The sequence below is a fragment of the Volvox carteri genome, assembly GCF_000143455.1.
Source record: "Volvox carteri f. nagariensis unplaced genomic scaffold VOLCAscaffold_50, whole genome shotgun sequence".
In the NCBI taxonomy this organism is placed as follows: domain Eukaryota; kingdom Viridiplantae; phylum Chlorophyta; class Chlorophyceae; order Chlamydomonadales; family Volvocaceae; genus Volvox; species Volvox carteri.
The window spans coordinates 152,883-177,415 of NW_003307593.1; the positions used below are offsets into that span (position 1 = coordinate 152,883).

General features: G+C 58.3%; 4 protein-coding genes across 4 annotated transcripts in view; 1 reads left to right on the plus strand and 3 right to left on the minus strand.

Moving 5' to 3' along the window:
• The window catches only part of VOLCADRAFT_96169 (uncharacterized protein), a gene marked incomplete at both ends in the record, with an annotated part of 9,208 nt that extends 2,129 nt beyond the window's left edge, over positions 1–7,079 (minus strand). The window contains 15 exons of the mRNA XM_002955279.1: positions 31–263; positions 416–439; positions 737–979; positions 1,413–1,630; positions 1,991–2,103; positions 2,743–2,860; positions 2,990–3,143; positions 3,350–3,429; positions 3,934–4,048; positions 4,704–4,963; positions 5,269–5,336; positions 5,943–6,025; positions 6,362–6,413; positions 6,666–6,750; positions 7,069–7,079. Coding sequence (XP_002955325.1) covers positions 31–263; positions 416–439; positions 737–979; positions 1,413–1,630; positions 1,991–2,103; positions 2,743–2,860; positions 2,990–3,143; positions 3,350–3,429; positions 3,934–4,048; positions 4,704–4,963; positions 5,269–5,336; positions 5,943–6,025; positions 6,362–6,413; positions 6,666–6,750; positions 7,069–7,079 — 1,857 coding nt within the window. The remainder of the gene's footprint in view (positions 1–30; positions 264–415; positions 440–736; positions 980–1,412; positions 1,631–1,990; positions 2,104–2,742; positions 2,861–2,989; positions 3,144–3,349; positions 3,430–3,933; positions 4,049–4,703; positions 4,964–5,268; positions 5,337–5,942; positions 6,026–6,361; positions 6,414–6,665; positions 6,751–7,068) is intronic.
• Positions 7,080–8,080: 1,001 nt separating this feature from the next.
• VOLCADRAFT_96170 (uncharacterized protein) lies at positions 8,081–16,926 on the plus strand (the record flags this gene model as incomplete). Its single annotated transcript, XM_002955223.1, has 12 exons — positions 8,081–8,096; positions 8,349–8,914; positions 9,484–9,633; positions 10,363–10,644; positions 11,461–11,670; positions 12,108–12,344; positions 13,053–13,290; positions 13,689–13,805; positions 14,258–14,389; positions 14,910–15,014; positions 15,087–15,796; positions 16,378–16,926. 12 exons carry the CDS (start codon positions 8,081–8,083, stop codon positions 16,924–16,926), a joined length of 3,312 nt encoding a protein of 1,103 aa, XP_002955269.1.
• Positions 16,927–20,916: 3,990 nt separating this feature from the next.
• VOLCADRAFT_96171 (uncharacterized protein) lies at positions 20,917–22,845 on the minus strand (the record flags this gene model as incomplete). The annotated part of the gene is made up of 3 exons (XM_002955280.1): positions 20,917–21,155; positions 21,854–22,043; positions 22,522–22,845. The coding sequence occupies 3 exons, from the start codon at positions 22,843–22,845 to the stop codon at positions 20,917–20,919; spliced, it is 753 nt and encodes a 250-aa protein (XP_002955326.1).
• Positions 22,846–23,417: 572 nt separating this feature from the next.
• Positions 23,418–24,533, minus strand: part of VOLCADRAFT_96172 (uncharacterized protein) — a gene marked incomplete at both ends in the record, with an annotated part of 5,629 nt that continues 4,513 nt past the window's right edge. The window contains 3 exons of the mRNA XM_002955281.1: positions 23,418–23,510; positions 23,692–23,784; positions 23,989–24,105. Of these exons, the coding sequence (XP_002955327.1) occupies positions 23,418–23,510; positions 23,692–23,784; positions 23,989–24,105 (303 nt within the window). The remainder of the gene's footprint in view (positions 23,511–23,691; positions 23,785–23,988; positions 24,106–24,533) is intronic.

The window sequence follows — 24,533 nt, forward strand, 5'->3', positions numbered from 1 at the left end:
TCCCCTCTGCACCAAGTCCGGTAAACACACGTCATCGAGTAACGCCAACAGCTCCTCATCTGAAAGGGCCTGTACACCCTCTCCTCCTCCTCTCGCCCCCGACCCCGACTCCAGGAGGGGAGCCCGCTCCAGGTGCCCCTCATCATCCGGCTGCGACATGTCCTCGTGATTGCCTTGGCGGACACCGCCGCCGCTTGAGCTGGTCGTGGCTGTGGTAGGCTGTGTGGTGGTGGAGGCGGCAGTGACCCACGGGTCACCGTTGCCTGGCGGTGTGACACCCCAATGAGTGCAGGGATCAGTTGGAGGGAAGAAGAGGAGGGGGCGGAGGGGTTTGGGCAGCGAGGTGTTGGGGTCGTTAGGTGGAGGAGTCTTAACTTGGCTTTAGACGGTGCCAGGGTGTGTGGGTTAGCCTCACCTTGCATAAGAATGACATCAATACCTGCAGGCGCGGTGATAGCGGTGATGGCAGTGGTGGTGGTGGTGGTGGTGGTGGTGGTTCTGGTCGTAATAATGGTGGCGGTGCTTTGGTGGTAGGGGGGAGAAGAGGGGGGGAACCGCCATCAAGCGACGCGTCTAGCGGTGCGGCTTGGCGTTAAAAGGACCCTGCCCTGTACTGCAAACATCTGTCCTACAAACCGCGACCAGAAAATGCCCTAAACTGCAATAGTGGGGAGGTTAGCCCCGTCGCGGCCAGGAAGGCCCTGTACTCCCTAAGCATCCCGGCATTCCAGCGCACCTGCCGTGACCGCACTCGGGAAGGTCAGCTGCGTGCGCAAGTCGCCCAGGGGCATGAAGGGCTTCTGCGGGAGGAAGAACACCGACCCACGGGTCGCTCCGGCGCATGACGAATCCCCTCCTCCTCCTCTTCCTCCCCCCGGCAGCACCACCACCCCCGACCCCGTAGTCCACAATCCGGCAATGGCCCTCAGAAGGGACGACTTGCCGCAACCGCTGGCACCCACCACCAGAAGGGACTGCCCTGGGTGTGTGCATGTATGTATGTATGTGTGTGTTTTGGGGGCGGGAATGGGACAAGGTGGGGAAGTAGGTTTGGGGGTAAGGAGGGCAGGGGGTTAAGGGAGTATGCGAGAGGAAACCGCAGACTCCAGATTTTCTACGTTGACCGGCAACTCGGTAAGGGGTAAGGGGAGGGCTACACGGGGATGGTATGTCGCTATTTCAGAAACCCGTGCCGTGAATCCAAAACCCAACCCCAAGATCCAACACCCGGAGTCCCCGAGGCCTCTTTTAAGAGCTTTCGAATGGTGCCTTTCCCAGCAACATCCCTTTTCCCCGTACTGGTTGGAAAGCATGGTTTTCCAGTGTTCGTGTTTTATAAAACGTAAAACCTTAAAACGTTAAAAACGTCAAAACATTAAAACCCGAGGTTGTTATTCTGCCCGTTGGCTCACCGGGTTCCAAAGTGAAGGTCAAGTCAGATGCCAGCAGTTTGGCCGCCGCAACCCCCCCAGCCCCCCCCGCGCCGCGGGGGGTCACCACGGTTACGTTTTGCAGTACAAGCCCGCGAAGATCCCGATCCGTACGGCGGCGGATGACGTCACCGCCGCCAGGGGAGGAAAGCAGCAGCGACGCCACCGCTGCGGCAGCAGCGGCAGCGGCGGAGCCGCGGCTGTTGAGGGAGGAAAGAGTTACCCAGGGTTTCAAGTTGACTTTTCGAACTTTGAAGGGGGTTTTAGACTTTGCGGGCACTAGAGGTGCGGGCATATTGCAACCGGGTTGGAAGCCCTTCGTCGTTCCCAGCTGTTTCGCAGTTTCCCGCACCGGCTTCCTCTCCCAGCTCCCCCCCTCTTGTTCCTCAGTTACCCCCCCCCTACCACTTAGTCCTCAGTACCCCCCTACTACCACCCCCACAGCCCCACCCACATTCCCTAAACATCCACGACCGCAATGGAAAACAAACGTGTAAAACAGTCGCGAACAACTACCTGCATTCCCCCACCACAAAACCCTACCTCCCCTCCACACGCACCTGCCCTTCCTTCCCGCATCATCCCCCTCCTCAAGCACGCGGCCAGCGTCCGACGCAGCTGATCCCGGGCCACCCATGGCCGCAATCAGCGAGTCCAGACGCTCCGTCTCCGCCTAGAGTAACACATCGGGGGGGAGCGGTCCTCCCAGCTACTTCAGAAACGCATCCCGTACTAAATCAACAGTCGGTCCGTACAGTACGGCACAGTACGGCACTGCGTGTGGGTGCTGTAGTGCGCGCAGCAGGCACTAGAAGAGGCACAAAAACAATTTTATTAAAATACGAGGTGATGTGATGTGAGGCGAGGCGAGGCAAAGCCCCCCCCCGGGTGAGGAGTGAACAGATAAACCCGGCAGGGTGCTTCAAATGCTGACTGGGTCATTAATTTAAATTCCTTATGCTTGTGATATGCGACATATGGGGCCTCTTTCCCCTCTTTCCTCCACACTTTCCGAACCCACTGTAGCCTTGTAGAACTTTTGGCGTGTTGGCAGCCACCAAGGAAAATGTACGGACACCGAACACGTAGCCCTGATGTCGTACATACGCCATGACAGTAAACTTCACAATAGTTGAAGTGATACCTCCTAACCCAGTTCGGCACCGGGGAGGCTTTTCTTCATCGCTTCCCTTCCTCCGCCCCCTCCAATCTCGTTGGGTTTACCTCGGGGCGCCCTCCAACCTCAAACCCCAACCCCAACTACTACCGCCGCCGCCCCATCAGCAGCTCTCCCCACCCCATCCTCTCTTACCGCTAGTCCCGATATCTGGGCCAGGTTGTTGATGATGATGGACAGCGCCGCATCAATTCTGGAGAACGCGAACGAGGCCTGGCTGATGACCCCGAACTCGATCTCCCCCGCGAAGTACCTGCGCACAAGAGCATTTGACGTTACGTATCGTTGCGAGTTACGGCTGCGCCGGGCGAGGGGCTTTTACGCTTTTGTGCGGCGGATACGGGAACACACACAAGCCCCCCCCCCCCACACACACGCGCACCTGGGCGCCGTAAGCAGCGACGGTACTAGGATGGTGGCGTAGCTGTACACGCTCGTCCATAGGTCGTACAACGCCGACCAGCGAACGCGGTCAGCGATAACCGCTAGTACGGCATCCAGGCGGGACAAAACCCGCACCCGCTCTCCGCCCTCGCCTTTTCCGCCCCGGCGGGAAGCGAGGAGAGCGGGCGGGAAGGGGCGAGGAGGAGGAGGAGGAGGACGCATGTGCGAAAATAAGTACATGCCCGGGGTGGGGTGGGGTGGGGTGGGGTGGAGGGCGAGTAGTAGGGCAGGACGAGCCTAAGTTAGTTGGTTTTCCCACCCTTCGCAGAACCCATCCATCCACCCCACAACCACCCACCTCTGTAGAAGGCGATGCTCTCCGCGTTTTCCCGCACTCGCACCAGACTGAACCGCAGATCGGCCTCTCTTGCCAACTGCCTGGGAGGGGGGGAGGCAGGGGAGCCAGGAGCGGGGCGGGGCGGGCGGGCGGGGGGGATCCTTATGCAATCTGCCTAGGTAGGTAGGGAGGTAGGGAGGGTGAGGGATGGGGGGTGGGTGAGGGAGGTAGGGAGGGTGCGGGAGGGTGCGGGAGGGTGCGGGAGGGTGCGGGAGGGTGAGGGAGGGTGAGGGGAGGAGGGACAGGGACCTGAAAGAAGCGACGGAGGGCGGGCGGTGGAAAGAGGGGCCAAGGACAGGAAGGGACACGGACTTGTGGTGGGGACGCAGCGCGGCGATTCATCCTTCCCGTCGCTGCCGTTGTCCTATTCCTCCTCCACCCCCTCCCCTTCCCAACGATCCAGCCCGTGATCCAGAGTCGAATCAGACACCCACGTCCCCCGCCCCCACCCCCAACCCATGTCATCCCCGCCCCCAAACCCCCAAAATACACTTTTCGCCTCCCCTCAACTTCTCCATACAACTTCACCCCCTTTCCCCACCTACCTGTAAAACAGGGTTGTGAGCACCCGCCCAAACATGGCTGTGGTGACGAAGGTGCCCACCGTGGCGTACATGAACATGAACAGCACCAGGCTGCCGGAAACACCCCACAGCACGCCTGAAACAGAAAGGGGTGCGAGGGGCGCCGGGGGGCCCCAGCCAGGGGGGAGAGCGGGGACAGAAACTGGGAAAGGGGAGGTCGGGAAAAGGAGGGCAATAAGAACGTGTACATGTGACCCCTTAACGTTTGAGGATTTTAGGGTTTCAAAACCTTCTTGTTTTTAGAACCGAGGAGCCGAGCGCAGCCATGGAGAGCAGCGAACTGTTGGTTTTTGGGGTCGGCCATCCGCATGCATTCTCCCTTCCCCTCCCCTCCACTCCCCTCCACTCCCTAGCCCCATATCTCCCCCTCCCTCAGCTTCACTCGTTCGTGGTTCGTCTTTCCCCCTCCCTCCCTCCATCCTTCCTCCTTCCTCCGTCCGTCCTCCCGTCCCTCCCTCCTAAACCCAGGCTACCCGCCCTAACCCCTCATTTACCACTACTGCCACTACCCCCTCCATTACCACTACTGCCACTACCCCCTCCATTACCACTACTGCCACTACCCCCTCCATTACCACTACTGCCACTACCCCCTCCATTACCACTACTGCCACTACCCCCTCCATTACCACTACTGCCACTACCCCCTCCATTACCACTACTGCCACTACCCCCTCCATTACCACTACTGCCACTACCCCCTCCATTACCACTACTGCCACCTCTCTCACCCGCAAACGCCACGCAGCTGAATATCTTCCGACACAAAGTCAGTGACAGCGACACACTGCTCCGAACAAACGACCCCACATCGTCACAGATGCGCTGGTCGGGGTTGTCGATACCGCCGCCCCCCAAGGCGCCGGAGGCTGGGGAGGCCGCCACCACCGCCGCCGTGGCCGCGCCGCCGCCGGTGGCGGCTGTGCCGGGGCAGGAGCTAGCTGGCGCTGCCGCCATGCAGTCACCCCTTTGCTGGATGTGGTAGAAGGCCCTGCGGAGAGAGGCGAGCATCGGGGGCCCAGATGGAGACACATGCAGGGCGCCTTTGTTTTTGTGTCACCCTCAATCTCTTTGCCCCTCTCTCCCTGTGTAAATATGTTCTGTGTGCGTTCGGAAGCGTGTTTGTTTGTTTGGGCTAAAACCCACCGCTCCGTAGACACACACACACACATGTATGTACATACACACGGTGTCATGCACACGCACCCTTTTCCACTCTCGCAACTTTTCCACGCACACAGTTTTCGCACCCATGCACCCAAATATGTACATACACACGCCTCTTCGCACGCGCACCTGTTTGCAAAGTAGGCGCGGGTGAGGCGGCGAGTGAGGTAAGCCCGCCAGGCTAGGACCAGCCGGTCCTAGCGACACATGTACGGGAGTGGATGCACGGGAGCGGGTGTACGGGAGTGGATGCACGGGAGCGGGCGTACGGGAGTGGATGCACGGGAGCGGGCGTACGGGAGTGGATGCACGGGAGCGGGCGTACGGGAGTGGATGCACGGGAGCGGGCGTACGGGAGTGGATGCACGGGAGCGGGCGTACGGGAGTGGATGCATGAGAGCGGGCGTACGGGAGTGGATGCACGGGAGCGGGTGTACGGGAGTTGATGCACGGGAGTGGATGCACGGGAGCGGATGTAACCCCAGGTGTAAGGACAAGTGGAAGTGCGTACTACCACCTCTGCGTAATCAGACTAGTCAGTAAAGCGGCACTGGCAGCTGAGTGCGTCAAAAGCAGTACCTGATCATACAAATAAAATGTATAAGCGTGGCAATCAATCTCCTGACTGCCTACTCACCCACCTACCCTGCTAGTGCGATAATCAAGTAGCTAGTAGTAGCTAAGCCTTGCCCGCCAGCCAGCAACGGAAGCCGGCGATAGGGTCGTTGTGCGACCCCGTCCGTCCATGTCCCCATCCCCCAAGCCCTTGGTGGGCCCCCCTCGCCCTCGCCGCCGCCGCGCACCTCCACCCATCCGTTGAAGGAGAACAGCGGGGCCGCTACGATGATGATCACCACGAACTTGCGAACCGCCGCATAGAAACCAGCTGGAGGGAGGGCAAACGCGGCAGCAGCGGCAGGGGGGTTTGCGCAGGGGGTGGAAGGGGTTTCATATTCGGACGGTGGGCGGCTCATATGCGAGGACACAAGGAATGAACTGTCGGATGGCGTCCAGAGATGGGCAGAGACGGCGGTAAAGGAAGTAGTGGAAATGACGAGCGGAGGGAAAAGAGCGGGGTAAGGAGGAGGAGGCGGAGGAAGTGGTGGAGGAGGGAGAGCATGCGTCCGTGGTGGGTTGGGGCCTACATGGACCGCCGCGGCTTTGCAAGGTTCATTGATGATGCTGGGCTCCTCCCCCCATGTCACTGATTCCCGCCACTCACCCACATCCTTTCCCGACAGCGCTGTGCTGAAATCACGTTGGGCGTAGGATATCTGCATCAGCGATATCACACCGAGGGTGAATAGGGGCGTGTGGAGTCAGTTATGGAGTTAGGAAGCAACTCGGGGGCCGGGGGCCGGCATGTGCCTCCTGCTCCCAGCCCTCAGGGCTTCCCTCTCGATCCATCCCCCACATCCGCATGTTTATTCCCCCCCCCTTGCTTACATGCACGGAGAAGAGGGTGGTTGCCAGCGCCAGAGCAATAACAGCAGCCGCATAGCCCTGGGCGACCCACTTCTCCTCACCTTGACCAGCGGGAAAACAGACAGGGCTTTGGGGGATTTAAACTTGAAACTATTTTGAATTTTTGATTTGGGGGCTGGGTTGTATCTGGGTTGCGTTGGGACACATCGAGGAGAGCCGGGTAAGGTGGGGGGCCGTGGGCTGGGGCTTGCAGAGCGAGGGACTTAAAAAGGCTGTAAACGCGACAGGTCTGTGCGGTGTGGTGTAGTTTGGGCTGAGGACACAAAAGGGGAAGCAATCCGTTGTGCGTGAGTTGGGATGCAGCGTAAACCCATGATGGAATTGCTGTTCGGGTTCGTTCCGTTGCGGTGAAAAGGTCATGGACTCCGACAGCAGCATCTACCTATAACAAAACATAAGGTGCAATATGATTTGTTTGGGATTGTCGCGTGTTTATGCACCCACCTGTAAACCATATCTTCGTGAGACGCCACCATTTGGGCAGCACCGAGCTAAGGGGAGCCGTTGCGGTGCGGTGTGAAGCCGCTGTGCTAGTGCCCATCCTTTTAACGACACCACTTCCTCCACTGCCGGATGCCACTGCTTCGACCTGCAGAGCTGTGTGCTGTGCGGTTGAAGGTATGGAATCGCAACCGGAGTCAACTGCCATTCAAACGATGACGGAGATATCAGCGTTTTATTCCGAAATGACGCTACCTAGGGATGCATGTATTCAGGAGACAAAACTATATAGCCACAGTCTCCGGATCACGAATTTTTCACAGCGAACCCACATGCATATGTCCATCCTAGGGATGGAAATTTACTCGCTGAATTCCATCACAAACATGAGGGTTACAGGTCGGAACCGCGACTGCAATTAACGTTTTCGGCACAAGCTTCAACGAGCTTGTACGGCCTAAACGAGCCAAAAAGCTCATGAGCCGTTGAGCTAGAAACAAGAATGAAGTCACTGTCGGCTAGATGTGGATGGCTTTTAACTGAACGCTCGTCCGGGTTGCACGACATTGTTTTTCACACTTTTCCTCTGCTTTGGGGTGTCAACATCCTTGACATCTTAAGCTTGTGACGCTCTTGTTCGTCGTAACTGGTCATAGTAGCTGTTCGTGACCCGGGTACTACTTGCTTCGTATAGCTTCAGATTTGTATGCCTTGGCGCAATTGCAGGACTCTTACCCACAAGTGACTTGATTATTTGAGGCTGCATACAACCTGCTTAGCAGTACTTAGGGTTGCTTCCTACACAATTTCGTATGACTTAAGTAGGAGCAAGTACAGCAGCACACCGTTACAAGCAGCACAGCGTAATTTTAAATTCTGCAAATGAAGGAATTCTGTAAACCTACAGCGACGCGTACGGGTGCCAGTTAGATACCGTCGATAGTTTTGGCGTCTGTGCGACTTCTGCTGAGTCCCAATTTAGTGCACCTGCTGCCATCGGGCTACTCACGCAAAGATGCAGCGGTGCGAAGGTAAGCTTTTTACCCATGTTTGCCCGGGCAAACCTGGGCTCTGCAGGCCACATGCTTCCCGATAGCGCATTCAAATAAGTCATATTCCTTGCACATGCCCGGCTTTCTCATCAGCTATTCACATAGCGTGGTTTTATCAGCTTGCAACAGCCGAAGGCGCAGCGGCGTGCACCTTCCTACCAGCTGCTCCAGAAGCTAACGCACCCTTTTCGCGCCATGTTTCTGGCGTGCACGTGTGGACATACCCTACAGCCCTGGCCTTGTTCGCGGCGCTGGAGCTGGGGCTGCTGGTCGCCGTACAATCATGTGGGCACCATTTCGTACACCAAGATATCAAAGACCTGGTCGCCAGGCATGTCGCACATCAAGCCCACATGGCATCGGCGTCTTGGGGCCCGCGGACGACAGCCTCCTACACCGCGAAATTCAGCGACAATGCCCACCGGCTTACAAGTGAACTAGGGACTCACAGTCACGATCACGGTCCTGGTGGCGGCCATCGCCACGCCCGCACGCCTGATGACGCCGCAGCGAGCAGCGGCGGACTTGACGAGGAGCCGGCGGCGGCGACGACAGATCAGCTGCCGCAATGGCCAGAGGGATCCCAGAGGGACGGCGCTGTCGGCTCAGAAGGTGTCGCGGCTACACGGGGCCTGGACGGCGAGGGCGCAGCGAGCCGTGGGGACCAGCAGACGAACAAGGAGGAGGAAGAGGAGGCGAAGGAGGACTTGCATGACAGCAATCCTGCCGGTGTGGAGGAGGAGGAGGAGGAGGAGGTCAAGGCGGTGTCAGGCCTACGGGGCCGCAGTCTTCAGCAGGTGGGTGGGATTTAGGAAATTGCGTGGAAACGGCGTTGATATGATACAAAATGCGAAAATGGTCAATACATTATCGACACGAGACCTCAGAACCAACTGGGTTGCAGGGGAGCTCAGTGCTGTTGACACCACCAACTCCATATTGCTCGTATTTTTTGATCACCACTATGATAGAGGCACATTTCAGTCCGTTGGTGATTCATAACTGATCCGCAACCGAATCACAACTGATTTTGCAATTGATTCACAGCTGATTCACTACAGATTCATGCTCCAAAACACCGATGTAGAACTGCCTACAAAAGAATCAACAAGTGATGAACAACGGATACATTACGTTATTATACATTACGTGTATTGATTTGTGATTGCTTGGTGCCCCTGGTAACAGTCCAGGTGCATCCATTCCGCACCGTAAAAGCACCGTACAGTACCGTAACGCATGCACGTCCATTCCGTCGGAGCCGAGCAAGACGCGTGTCCTCGTGCATGGGGTTGTACGACCCGTGTATGTGCGTGTGTTTTTAATTACCCCTCCCCCATGACCGTTACCACACGCGACGCTGCAGACAACAACGACAACAACGACGGCACCGGTACCAGCGCCCATTCGGCTTTCCGTGACATACCAGCAGCTGGGGGCGCTCAACCTCATGCAACAGCAGAGGCTGACCAGGGTAGTGGAGGCAGTCCGCCGCATCCTGCAGAAGTACATCAACGTGAGCGGTGGCGAGAGCGGCGGCGCTTGGGCGGGCGGGGAGGAGTACATTTACGGGGGGCAGGGCGGAGTGGTGAACGCGGAGCGGGGAAGGAAGGGGGGAATGTATGAGGGAAGCATAGAGCTGGTGCGAGTGGGGGGGACGGGCGGGCGGGCGGACGGGCGTTTTTTCCCATATGCGGAGGCTGTTTGGGTGTGCGAGTACGGGGAACTTAGGTCTGATGGAGAAGGAAGAACGGCTTCTAAACACATGCCCTATCGGAGAGTCCGGGAAGTCGTCCAGAGGAGGAGGGGAGGGGGGGAAAGAGCTAGAGGAAGGCATGAGAGAGCACGGGGACGGTGGCGCCGTGATCTGGTTTTTGGTTACCAACCACGACACTCCCGTCGCGCACAGCTCCCACGCCGCCACAATCTTTTAAACATACATACATACAGACTGACAGACATGCCGGTGGTGGATGCGGAACCCGAGCGATCCACTGAGAAGTTGACTAGGGTGATTGGATGAGGGTGCCCCGAAACACCGGGAAAAGCAGAGGGTCTGCCGGGTAGCGGCCGCAGGGTGAAGATATGACCCCCCTGTCCCACATATCACGCATGTAATATCTACAGACACAGACACAAAACACCCATTCCACTTTACTTCACGTCCACCCTCTCCCCGCGCCCTATTTCCCCCTCCCTCCCCTTCATTCCCCCTCCCTCCGTCCCCTTCCCGCCGGGCCCGCAGGTGAAGCAACCCTCCAGGAACGGCATGTTGGTGGACCCCCTATGTGATGTGGAGACCTGGAGCTGCTTCCCCAGCTTCGCGACCTCCTCCACGGATGCGGATCGGATGTGCGGTCTGGCGGTGATCCAGCCGGCGCATATCGTCAACCCCGTCAGCTGCGCTACGGGCGTCACCAGGGGGCAGTTCACGTTGCAGATGCTAGGCAGGACGGCGCCGTTCTCGGCCGCGGGTAATGGCTCATCGGCGTATGGGACCAACTGCAAGAGCTATGCCGGGACCAAGGTGCGGGGTTGTGTGTGGAAGGGAAGAGCGGCTGGGGGGAGATTCCTCTGTGTGCATGTGCATACCTTTACGTTTGTGTGCTTACATGGACTTGCCCGGATGTATAAGAAGTCACATGCAGGACACCTGCCTATGTGTGTATGTATGTATGTATGTAGTAGGTTGTTACAGGGTGGTATAGCTTCATCAGCTGCCCCATTTTCCCGAGGCACCCTGCTCTCCCCTGCGAGAGGGGCACCCTAATCCGTTCACCCCATCCGACTTCAGAATGTATTCCTTGGGTTCAGCAACTCACCACCAGCATCCAACCAAATCTAGCGGATCAACGGCGCCTCAACTTAGGTCCTGGTTAGCTCGCATGTTGATATTATGACGTCCTATACCTTCCACAAGATGGGGTGCCACCTCCCAATTCAACACCCCTCACACACCCGAGAGGTCGGCAGGCGGATTTGAACCCGACCACTCCGGGAGCAGATGTCAGGTCTTAACCCTGCCAGCCGCCTGCCATTTAGTATGTAGTATGTATGTAGTAAGTATGTATGTATGTATGTACGTATGTACGTTCATAAACTGGGAAGGAGAATCGCGAGATAGGACTCCAAGATTAACTCCACCGCGGCAAGTTCCATTTGCGTGGCTCCATTAGCCGGGGATGCAGAAGGGGAAGTGGTCTTGTGCGCTTTCTACGGTATTTGTGGCTGGGGGTTTGGCTGAGAGGGAAAGGATGTGCATGTGTACGATCGATATCCTTCCTCAACCCGCCCTCCCCACACTGCTCCCCGCCCTTTCCTTCCCTCTCCTCATCCATCGCAGGGCGAAGAGACGGACATGTACATGTACATCACAGCTGTACAGAACAACGACTGCGAAGCCGGCGCCGCCGCCTGGGCCAAGCCGTGCCTCATGGACATTGGCATCAACCGGCCCCTGCTGGGGGCGGCAAATGTGTGTCCCGGGGCGCTGGAGCTCCTGGATGAGGAACGGCTGACGGCGGTCCTCACACACGAGATTATTCATGCGCTGGTGTGTTGGATTGGAGGAGCTGGGGGGAGAGAGGGTTGGGGGTTGCGTTTCCTAGTAATTTCTAGTAATCTGACGAGTCGCGAGCAGGGTGTTGGGAGCGGTGGGGGAGTAGGATGTGGAGTGGTGGAAGAGCAGGGGAGGGGTGGGGGGTTCGGTTGAGTGGTTGACGCGTGGGGGTAGTTTTGTGGGTTGAGAGAATGATCTGGGCCAGGTCTTTCCTTCGTGTTTTTTGGGGTATTCCCTTCCTGGGCCTCTTCTACCTCCCCCACAGAGGCTGTTGCCACCGCCACACCACCATCGATTGCCTCTCCCTCTGGCCCTCCCTCCCACTGCATCACCGCCTCCGTCTGCTCGTCTGTCTGTCTGTCTGTCTGCCTCTCTGTCTGACCATCTGCATGGTGTTGGCCGGATGGCTCTTCTCGCGCGGGGTTGTGCAGGGTTTCACGGACTCGATGTACAACGTGACACGGCGTCCCGACGGCACTCAGCGTCCCGGGAGTGAGATGGTGGCGGTGGCCGACGTGGGCGGCAAGGCGGTGAAGCTGCTGACCAGCCCCAACGTGCGGGAAGCTGCTCGCGCGCAGTTTGGCTGCCCGAGTCTGCTTGGCGCCCAGTTGGAGGATGAGGGCAATGCGGGCAGCGCCGGGTCGCACTGGGAGTATACGCATTACCAGGTGGCTGGGAGTGGGAGGGAGGAGGAGGAGGAGGAAGGGGGGAGGGAGAAGGGGAGGAAGAAAGGGGGAGGAGGAAGGGGGGAGGAGGAAGGGGGGGGGAGGAAGGGGGGGGGAGGAGGAGGAGGAGGAGGAAGGGGGGAGGAGGAAGGGGGGAGGAGGAAGGGGGGAGGAGGAAGGGGGGAGGAGGAAGGAGGAAGGGGGGAGGAGGAAGGGGGGAGGAGGAAGGGGGGAGGGAGAAGGGGAGGAGGAAGGGGGGAAGAAGAATGAAACGCATGTTAGGATCAAAAAACACATCCCTCCCCCTCGGACAACTCCTCGTGCCTTTGGGAAGGGTGGGGTAAGGGCAATGTATGCAGTCGCCCCATGTATGATTCTATCAAGTAACAACCTCCAGGCAGCGGTGTATCTGCATCCCAAAAGTCTGGCGGGTGGGGTAGGGAGTGAGTTCTACCGTGAACCACCCACCCTCACCCTTTCAGAGCGCTCACTTCCAGCCTCTTAAGCCTGAGCCTTCTTTACCACCTTAGAGAGGCACATACAACCTACCGATCCCCTCCACCAAAATCTGCTCCTTTTCCACTGCTTTTGCTCTTTTCATCATTACATCCTCATTATTGTCCTCCTTATCCGTATCCATATCCCCATCACCCCGCTTCATTGTCATCCGTAATATTACTGCCCCCATCACCGCCTCCACTCCGGCCCCAGGGCGAGGTGATGGTCGCCTCGACCATCTTTGCCGCAGACGGCTCCCCGGCCAGGGTGTCCAATTTGACGTTGGCGTACCTGGACGACACGGGCTGGTACGTCACCAACCGCTCGGCTGCCGGCCTGCTGTCCTGGGGCCGCGGTGCGGGGTGCGACCTGCCCACCAAGTCGTGCTCGGCGTACATGGCGGCAGCGCCCGGGCAGAAGCTGTTTTGCGATCCGACGGCGGCGTCGAGTGGTGAGCGGGGTGAGGTTGAATGGTGTTATGGTGGTTGAGAAGGGACCGGTGTGTGGACCGGCGTTGGAAAAGGGCGAGGTAGGTTGGTTGTGGATTTGTTACGTTTAGTTTTGTACTTTTACGGATTGAGCTTCCACGTATTGCATGTATGTATGTATGTATGTATGTATGTATGTATGTATGTATGTATGTATGTATGTGTGTGTGTGTTACACCTTCTGGAGTTGCATTTTTATTTCCCGAAAGTACAAACACCTGGAGCCTGATGAGGGTCTAGGCCCAAGAGCTCAGTGTATTATATTTTGTATTAAGATTAATCCTCTGCTTGTTTGGATTTTTAATGTTGTCATTTATAGAACTTTTGTTAATCCCTTCCCCCACCCCATCTCCCTCTGCAGCCAGCCTCCCCACCTTGCTTTGCAGTGCGGACTACAAGTCCACGGGTGTGTGTCGCTCGCTCAACTTCACGGGCGGCTGCGGAGTGCTGCTGACCAGCAGCCCGCAGACGTGCATGGGTGAGAGGTCGTACGGGCAGAGGGGGGGGGGGAGGCGGGTGGAAGACCGTAGAAGGCAGCTTGGGTGGTGCCCCCCAATAGAAATGTTGCTGTGGATGGGGCGGCGGCGGCGGCGGGGAGGGGGGGTTCGTTATCGGCTCCGGACTTCCTTTGGAGGATATGGAGGTGTTGGGGGGAATGTGGAGGTGCTGTATAACTATGTATAACGATGCTCACACAAAAATGCGACCTGGACGGCGATATATTCCCTGAACACACAACACGCACATAATATATCTACACACATGTATACATATAAATATGTATACAATGTAATATAATATATACGCACATACACACATACGCACGCGTAGGCACAGCCCTCCCAATCTCCATCCCCTCTCGCCCTTCGCCACGACTTGCCACATTGTTGCCCCGCCCCGCCCCGCCGGCGCCCACACGCCCTGGCGCAGGCCCCGACGCGGCCAACGACAGGCAGGAGGTGTTTGGCTGGGGCACGGGCTCCCCCTCGGGCCGATGTCTCCCGGTGGTGTACCGCTTCCAAGCTTCCATTGGCTCCATCCGCTACACCTACCCCACAAACGGTAAGGAGGAGGGTGTCCCGTCGCCGTCCGTCGCAAAGCACTGGACAGGAAGGTCAAAACTTTCCGTCGCTGCGCTAGCGTGTGCCGTGTGCATGTGTGAGCAAGAGCGAGCGGGCGAGCGAGCGCAAGGGCACGTTGCCAGAGGGGCCGCGTTATGTGCCGTCATCGTTTTCACCGTTATATCATTACCGCCAAGGCCGGCCGTCCAAGCCGTCCGTCCACGGATCTTTTCCGTGTGAAGACCGCACTGGTAAAAATGGACGGAAGACGGGTCTGTGTTTATGTCGCGAAGGCGAAGGAGGCTGTACTTTTGGGAGCCTGCTGATGGCCAGTGGCGTGTGTGCGTGTGCGTGTGTGTGTGTGTGTGTGTGTGTGTCTCATCACCATTTCCCAGTTGGCTACCTTCCTTCTCCCCTCCTCACCAGGACCCGCACCCACCTACCGTCCGCTTTTCTCCCCTCCTAACCCCCCCCCTCCTGCTGCCTCCGTTTCCCATCCCTGTACCTGTGACACTTTGAAGGCAGCGACGGCGACTCCGGCGCCGCCTGCTTCGACACGGCTTGCTCCGCCAACGGCTCCGTCGCCTACGTCAAACTGTTGGGCCAGCAGTTCCCGTGTCCTGCGGGTGAGTACCTCAACCTGCCGCAGCTACTGCCGAGTCGCTACAACGCAGGCCGCATCGGGCCCTGCCCCGCAGCCACAGACCTCTGCCCCTCGCAGACCTGTAGCGCCTGCAACTCAGCGGGCGGACAGTGCCAAAACGGCGTCTGCTACTGCTATCTATCATACAACGGCAGCGACTGCGGCTACAGCCTCATTAGCGAGCAGTACGTGACGGACTCAGGTTGGGGCTGGGTGGTCGGGAATGGCAGCCAGCCTAGCCCGCCGCCGCCGCCGCCACTGACCATCTGGACTCAGCTCGTCCAGCTGACGCTGTCGTTGAATAACTCCGTCGTTGATGTTAAGTCGCGGCAGGGGAAGCTGCAATCGACGATTGCGGAATGGGCGGGTCTCAGTGGCAGCGCCGTGACCATCGTGATCGTTTCCGCGGGAAGCAACAGCAACAGCTCGTCTTACGTCGGCACCGGCAACAGCAGCGTGGCGGGGGAGTCTTATGGCGGGGCGACGGACACCTCGATTGCTGTGAGCGGCAGCAGAAGACGGAGCGACAGCCGCCGCCGCCGCCGGGCCCGTGTACTGCAGCAGTCGACGACGTCGACGACGACGGCGAGGGTGGGAGCGGTGACCACGGTGATGCTGACGCCGAGCGGCACCCGGCCGGCGACGACACTGTTGGGCTGGCTGAAGAGCAACGCGCCCGAACGGACTGCGCTGGTTGCTAAGCTGGCCAACACGAGCTTTTTCGTGGTGCCCAACGGCATTAGCACGGAGTCCATCATCACGCAAGTACGTGCTTCTTTTTGTTCCTGTTCTTGTTCTTCTTTTTCTTCCTAAGTGTACGGCAACAAAGGAATTTATCTTCATCTTTTATCCGTAAGGGACCTCCGAGAACTGACATCAATACGGCATGAATACGGCAAACATGTGGTAATCACGTGACCGTCATATAGAGGTTTATATAAAGGTTAGGAGGGAAGGAAGGCTGTTACAGAGTCCAATTTGGTTGAGGTGGGTTTGCTATTTTTTTATTGACCTGCCGCCGTTCCATACCCGCACCGCATTACCCTCCCGCACTTTGCTCCATCCCCTCTTCCATGAACCCCCCTACACCCTCTCACAACGTCGATTCTTCCCATACACCACCAATTAAAAATCTGTATCTCCTACCATGCCGTCTCTCGTATGAAAGCGTCGGGGCCCCACGCACACTGCGGTTTCCCGCCTTTTCCAATACCAACCCGGGGCTTCCTCCCCAAAGTAAAAATACCTTCCCTTCTGCCTAGCGCGCATGCCAAGTAACGAATCAAGCGCTAAGCGAGCCGCCAACTGACATGACAGGCCGCATCACATTTCTCATCACCCCGCAGGCCATGGACACGTCGTCGCCTCCGCCTGTCATCGCGGCCGTCGCCCCGGCCAGCGCCAACCCCGCCCGCACCCGCGCGATCATCGGCGTCGGCATTGCCGTCGCCGCTGCGGCAGTCATGGGCATTATTGCGGCCTTCATCGTCGTCTTGGTGCTACGGCACCGTCAGGAGCAACGCCGGTCACGAACGAGCTTCTACCAAGTGCCTGCCGCGGTCGCCATGGACGAGTCGCCGTACGGCAGCGGCGGCGGCGCACCGTACGACTCCGGCTTCGGGATGGGCGGCGGCGGCGGCGGCCCATTTGGCCGCGGGCCTCCCGGGCCGCAGCCTTTTGACTGTCGCGGGCCTCAGGGTGGTGGTGGGCCGTGGCCTAGCGCCCGGTACGGCACCCTGGCGGCCAGCGGCCCGTTGGGATCCTTTGGCGCCGCCGCCGCGGCGGCGGGTCAACCTCAGCTGCCGCTGCCACCCTCGTCCATGCCGGAGTTCTCTGCAGCCCAGGGCCGGTTCTCGCCCCTGTACTGTGGCGCGGAAGCACGGGGGTACATGTAATGTAATGTAAGGTGAGATAGGGTGAGGTGTGGTGTGATATCGCACCACGATGCGACCACCTGACTCCACGTGACGAAGATGAATGATGCAATGATGTTTATTGCGCAGTGCACTGTATGACAGTGGTGAATCCGACGCGGGATTTTGCTTCTTCCGCTGTGTTACCTTATCGGGTAAGCAGTAGTAGTAGTTAGTGGTTAGTAGTTAGTACGACGGCCCTGCTGCTGCTGCCCGCACGTGACCCAAACACTGTTTCGATAGGCCGGTATGTGGTGGGACGGCACCAGCTCATATGACACCTCTCTCTTTTGCACTTTCCATTCCTTCCACATTCGTAGGGACATGTTTGTTCGTGTTTGTTCTGATGGGTTGATTGGTGGAGAAGTGTGCGGATGGGGCGGTGGGCAGGGGAATGGCGGTCTGCTCCTCGCGAACCGAGCCCCGAGTCTGTCGCTGCATTGCGGGTGCCACAACCACTCCTGGGTGGGGTGGAAGGGAAGGGAAGGGGAGGTAAAGGCTGATTCCGGCTGTGGGGGGTGTTGGTGCAGGGCGGCAGGGGGCGAGGGGGGGGAGGCTAGGGCCGGTGCTGTGTGTTTTCTTTTTCCGTGGTATGATGAAGCTGCGGAGGAAGAAAGGGATCACTCTGCAGGAAAACTTGAAAAGCAGGAGTATGTGAGGCGGTGATGATGATGATGATGGTGATGGCGGTGGTGGTGATAGTGATGGTGGAGGGGCCGGGGGCACCGCGCGATGTCATTTTTTATCCTCGGCTAGGCTGCTGATGTTTTTTCCCTGTGTGTGCTGTGTCTGTGGGATCTCTGTCGAGCCGCATGCTCGTGTGCTGCTGCTGCTGCTGCTGCTGGTGCTGTCTTGTCAACCGCGCATTCACACACGTGCACGGAAGGCGCAATGGGGGGTGGTCTTTATGGAATATTCGTGATGTCTCATGAAAATGACTGGCGGGTAATGCTGTGGACGAGGAGGGGGAGGGGGAGGAGGAGGAGGAGGAAGAAGGGCGGGTACTGGCGGAGGGGAGATTAGGTCTATGGTCTGTAGGAGCTCCAGCAGGTGCTATTCATACGCGTTGTGAATACGCCCCAGGCCTTGTGCCTTAGCCCCCCTTGCGTAGATAACGTTGGCTCGTGACGCGCAAGTGTACGAGTTCGAGTGCGAGCGCGGCGACGCAGCTGTGTTGTTCATTCCCGTGAGCATCGGTCGATTGGGTGACTGCTGGCTAAGCAATACACACCCCCAACCCCTAAGGTGATAGGCCAGGGCGAGGTCGAACCCGACACTGTCTTCGTGTCATGCACATGTGATATGATGAAAGGTGATCAGACACGATACATTATGCGGGGTGGTGTTGAGGTGTATGGGGGGCGAGGACGGCGGAGAGATTGCTCGTACGCGTACATACGTACGTACGTATGTACGTACATGCCCAAACCGAACTTGCGCCATGATCCCACCACACGGGGGTCAACCCAACACCAGCGAGCGGGGGTCCAGTAATGGGAATTTGATGCTTGTTATCCGCTATCGTAGCTATTGCCACCCTCGTATTCATTACTCTATGTATGCGTGCGTGTGTGTGTGTGTGTGTGTGTTTTGGATAGTTACTGTCTGCCTGCGGGTTATGAGGTCTTGGGGTGGAGATGCCCCATGGGAAAGCAGTGAGTGGGGGCTTGCCGTACAAAGCGGACAGAGACATATTTACACCTCGTATTCTGCAACCCAACTCAACCCAACCGAATCCAACCCGCGCAACCGATGGGGGTTGGGGTAGAGGGGCGTGTCGTGGACCTCAGGTCTTGTGCAACCTGGTTTGGGTTTTTGGAGGGGTTACGCTGCCTGGTGACGTGGCGTGACACGACGCGACGTGGCGCTGTACGACGGTTGACTACTTCGTCACGGTCTGGGTGATGATGACGATGATGTGTAGAGCGTGCGTTAGGTGTTGGTCGTTTTCTCAGTCTGTTAGGAAACTGTTGAGTCAACTCTTTAAAGTATTAGATGTGAACATTTCTAGGTAACATGTACATGTTTGCACGTGTTTGGCTTCCGGTTTTCAGCATGTCGCCGGACACAACCTGTTTGGTGAGCAGGTACCTCGGAGCGCGCGTCCGTGCGCCTGTGTACAGTGTACGGCACTGTTGGGCGCCAGGGAGGGCCTTGGCGGACAAGGACACGTCGCACATTTGCGGTGGGGGCTGTGCGCCGCACAGTCTTAATGATGTTTAGGCTGCACTTGTTAACCTTTAGGATATGCTCTTGCGGTCACGGGCCGCGGGTCGTGGAAGAGCGTCCACGCCAGGCCGATAGAAGTAGTTGATATAGCCATGATAGGAGAGGGGTTCGTGTGGCGGTTCATGAATGCGGCCAATAGAGCAACCCAATGGCTGTGCGGTGTATGTGTGTATGTGTATGTTTGTATCCTTGGCTGCACGGCACGTGGCAGGTATGACGGCGGCTTGGGGTCGTGATGGCCCCCGGGGTGTTGGTGGTGTGGTGGAGTGGAGTGGAGAGCGAGGCTTGATGAGCGGAATGTCGCAGTGCACAGGCGGCCAGAACATATAGCGAGTAGAAGCTGCGTTGCGTCACGTTTTGTAGTCGTGTGTAGCATGTAGGGAGGGGCTGAGGTTGGGCCGCAGGAGCAGGACAGACGGACAGACAGACAAATAAGCTAATCATATAGACCAGACAGACAGACAGACAGACAGACAATAGATGGACAGCTGCTCGACGAGTGGCGATGTGTTGGTTAACCGGGCGGGTGGTGGCTGCCTTAAATGACGCTATGTGACGCGACACTGTGTTTGTGTGTATGTATGTTTACCCGGCCAGAACTCCAAAGTCTAGGCTTTGCGTGTATGCGTATAGATCATTAGCTTGTATATATAGGAGAGGACCTGAGCAGGCGCTTGAGCACGGCCGCGTGCATGCTAAATGGAAGGACGTCTGGGCAAGCAAGCGGTCGGCGCCTTCTGCCGTAGTACGCACTTCACTTTTCGTTATCTATTGCGATACCCCACCTGTAAAAGGGGGCGGGGTGGCATATTCTACCATAGATTTTAGCTGCGTTCTGTCATTAGACGGGTGAGCGTGAAATTGTTGCTGCGGTTGCAATGCTGCAGTGGATTTGTATGTGCAGTGTTCGTCGTTCGTTGCCCCAGGGCCCCGCAGGTGGCTCCTGGTGCTGTCAGCGGTGGGTGGAAGGCGCAACAGCATTGTTGTCAGTCTCATATCGTGCGGTGTGGTGCATTTCTTGCGCGTGCTTTAGGAGTGCTTTAGGAAAACCGCACGCGCGCTGTTTGCACTAAGCGGCATGCGGACGTAGTTTCGGGGCAACGACACACAACTCGACTGGTTGGTTTGTATCTATTGGCCTTGGCTTTGGATCTGAACTCAGCCTCTTTGATGCGCACATACATATGTACATACATACCCGAGTCAGGCAAGGTCAGATGCACAGCTCCGCAGCTGCGCACTACCTCAACACCCTGTCCTCCTCCTTCATTTCTCCGCCACTGCACCCCTCTCCTCTCCAGCCTCCCACCAACCCACCTACTTCCCAGCTCTGCAACAAGCCGCTTTCGACACCTTACATCATATGTAAGACCAGGTGATATGCTGCACTGAAATCACCCAAATCGACAAAATCACCCAATCACTACCAAAGGACGGGAGAGGGAGTCCAGGAGAGCAAAACGGGGTAGCACAGGGTAGCACGTGCCCATCACCATCATTCCCACCATCACCCCGTACTGCGCGTTTCGACACCCTGGAAGGGTCGCCCGACTGCCACTCCCACTCCCCAAACCACACCACAACGCAAACCAAACCAAGCAAAACAAAACTCTTTTTCCTGATAACAGAGGCGCCGTGAGGCCACATGGACTCCCTCCGTTTCTCAAGCCCCTATTGCAGCCGCCACGGCAGTGCAATACGGCAGACACGCCCCCTCTCAACAAGCAAGTGTAGAGCCGTCACTCAGTACATTTCCCCAGCCTTCGGCGCCGCGTACTCCTCCGCCGTGTCATCCAGCGCGGCGTACGACGCCATGAGCAGCTGCCACTGGTACGGCGTCAAGCTGGCACCGGCACCACCACTCCTGCCACGACCGCTATTGCTTCTGCTACTGCCGGCTGCTGCACCCGCCAGCGCCATGTGGGCCTCATGCGCCGCCATCCACATGTCCCCCGGGTAGACGTACAAATCCGCTAGCGCCACTGTACGGGAGCGCGTTGGGGTTGGAGGTTGGGTGGAAAAGGGGGACATCATTGACATCATAATCATGCGGGCACAGATGGCCACGGACAGTGCACGGGCTGGGAGGAGAACCTTATGATACGATCCACAAGAAGCAAAGGGTCAACTGCCGACGTCCATTTCCCTCCCCGGTCGGGGGAAGAGGCGAGGAGGTTCAGAAGGCTACAGAGGCGCAAGGACCGACGTCCCGCGGGGCCCTCAACCCCGGAGGAGTACCGCCACGGAAGCCCTTCCCTCCTCAAGCTCGGGCGCTAGAGAACCGAGGCGGCGGCAGGTGGCTCTATTTGAGGCGCGGCTGGTTCGTTGGAGAGGGGGCAACGAGTGAGGCAGCCCCGTGCGAGCAGACATGTTGATGTGCTGCTGGGACCTCCCCCTGCCCCCCCTAGGGCCCTCCTCTGCTACCAGTCCGACTATATCGCGCCTCCCACACACACCTCCACGCCAGCAAAGCTCTTACACCCACCCTGCCCTACCCCAGGAGGGTAGGGCAGGGCACGGCGATCAGCCCAGCCAAACCGTCTACCTGTGGGACACCAAACTCCACCGCCCCCAGCCCTCCCACCCTTTCTCCCACCACTCGCAGCCGCAACCCCTGCTGTTCCACACACCCCTCTCCTCCCTCCCCTCCCCTCCCCACCGCCACCTCCAACCCCCGCACCAGCAAGATCCACCATCTGGTTGCTGTCCAGGCCACTGAACGCGAAACGGGAGGGAGGGGCTGCCGTACCGCCTGCTGCGTCCCGTACCCCTGGAGATATGGTTGAGGACGCTGGGGACGAGACGGAGGTGGCGGTGGAGGTGGCCCTGGCGGTCTTCGGCACCACACCCGCAGCGGCCATTGCGAAGTCCTGGCGGCCGAAAGGGTCGAGGAGAGGGAAGTAAGCGGTCCGGGGGGAGGCGGGTTACACCCACAACCACCTCACAGCGCAGCACACTGCCCGTCCCTGTCCACCTGCCAGCCCACCAGCTCAGGCCCCGTGCTCAGGCGGCGGCAGTAGCCCTCCCACCGCACGCGTAGCCCACCACCTCGCAGCCCCCGTCTTGCACACATACACAGATGCACATACACAGACGCACGCACAGATACATACATACATACATACAGGTCTCCAGGGAGGGGCTTCGGGGGCCCTTCTGTTTCTCCCGGCTCAGGCGGAGGTGGCTGCAATTCGCCAGCCGCGACAGGCCCTGTCAGATGACATGCACTACACAGATACATACATGCAGACACACACAGCGCGGAGTTCCTCTCAACTGACAACGCCCCCTGTAACTGCACACCGCGTGTCAAAACACACCAGAGCACGCACACATACACACACGCACCTGTATGAGGGGGTAGTACCGCACCAACCACTTGCGAGGTGGCCGCAGCGCCAGCGGTGTGCCCGCCGAGGCCCCCGGTGTACGACCATCCGCTCCGAAACCAAACCCGAATCCCAAGTCATCCGCCACCAGCAACAGCTCCTCGGGCGTCAGACTGCTCAGCCGCCGCCGTCGAGGTGGCAGCGGCACCGCCGCCGCCGCCGTCGCGTCGCCGGCTGCGGCGGCGACCTCCGCTGCCGCCGCTGCCGCCGCCGTTTCAGCTGCGCGTTGTCGTTCAAAGCGGCTGACGGCCCAGAGCACCGCCACAGCGGAAGAGGGGTCCATAGTTGCTAGCTTCCTGGTGTCGTACGATAGCACAAATGTACGGCAAAATTGTGCAGAGCACACAGGAACGTCAACGGCCCAATGTATAGAAAGAGGTAAGGGGGTAATGAAAGGGTGTAGATGTGTTTGTGTGTGTACGACGCGAAGCATTATAGGGTTGTGGGAGCGTGAAATCAGCGAGTCATGTCTTCCCAGTTGGGACCCAACCGGGTCAAAAGGGGCGACAGGCAGCCAAACACAGTGTCTGTTTCCCCTGAAGCCCATCCTTTCCTCCCTCTCTGAGGGCCCCCGACACAATCACATAAGCACATACATACATACATACATACATACATACATACATACATACATACATACGTTTTGTGGTGTCGAGCTCTCTTAGCCTTTCTCTCTTGGAGGTTTTTCTTTTTTGGCTTGTTAGGTTTATCAGGAGCCCTCCCTGCCGGGACTGCCATAACCGTATTTTTATTTTCTGTTTTTTTCCCTTGGAATCCCGTTGTCGTTGGTGGTGTTTTGGGGAGTTGTTTCAGAGAGCCTTTGACTTTGCCCTAGCTGAGACTTGTGGACTCGCTCTAGCGGGACCTGAGAGCCCTTCGTGGTGTTTTCACTGCAGCGCCATCCCCGGATGGAGGGGCTGCGGAGTGGCTGCGTAGAGAGTTGGCAGTCTGAGTCGGGGTCGGGAGCACGCAAGACTAACCGACTTGGGCTGTGTGCTCCCGACCCTTGCGCTGTGTTTCGGCTTCGGCCCCCGGCTCTCGCGGCCCACAGTGTAATCTAAGTCATACATACATATACACATACATACATACATACATACTTGTGTGCCGTCTCCAGCGCCAGGCTCACCCACTCCAGGGGGGGAGTGTGTCCCAGGTCGGACAGTGCCAGCAGCAGTACGGCAAGGCCCCGGAAGTCCAGCGTGTGGAGCCACCGAGCAGACTGGGGTTTGGGGGGTGGGTGGGAAGTTGCGTGTGTGTGCGTGTGTGTTTGGGAAGGCGAAGGGGAGTAGGGGGGGTTAGGGTAGGGGTTGGGTAGTGGGGGTTAGCAACGAAAACCGCCATGCACTGTTATCGTGGGCAAAGGGGATTCCGGAGGCAATCCGCGTCGCGCGTGCAGGCCGCTAAGCTCTGATGCTAAACCCACATGTTTGCACGCCTCCGCCAGCAGCTGCTCCCCCGGGTGGAGCTCCCCCTGCCACATCGCCAGAGCCCACAGGAGGTTGGAGAAGGAAAGACCGTTACCGGCGTACGGCATGGCGGCCTGTACGGGGGAACAAAACCCACAGCAAGCACGGTGCGGAAGCCACCGAAGAGAAGTTAAGACAATATGAGAAACGGAATCCCCACTTAGAGCCACGTGGTGGTGGTGGTGGTGGTGGTGGTAGTGGTGGTGGTGGTGGTGGTAGTGGTGGTGGTGGTGGTGGAGGTATAAGCTAGGAAGGCGGGGAGTTCAACCCCCCCGTGTACTCGGGACGTGTGTATACGTGGGGTGATTTAAAGCCCCCTCTCTTCGAATCCCCCGACCAAATCAATACCCACCGAGGGTCCCCACCTCTTGGCGCTCCTCTTGGCTAGGAAAACCCCTTCCCCCCATTCCCTAACCCATTCGGCGCACCGCTCCCCTCTCCATTTCAAATCAACTTTCAAATCCAAATACATTCCCTACACGACCCCCATCTCCCCCCCCCT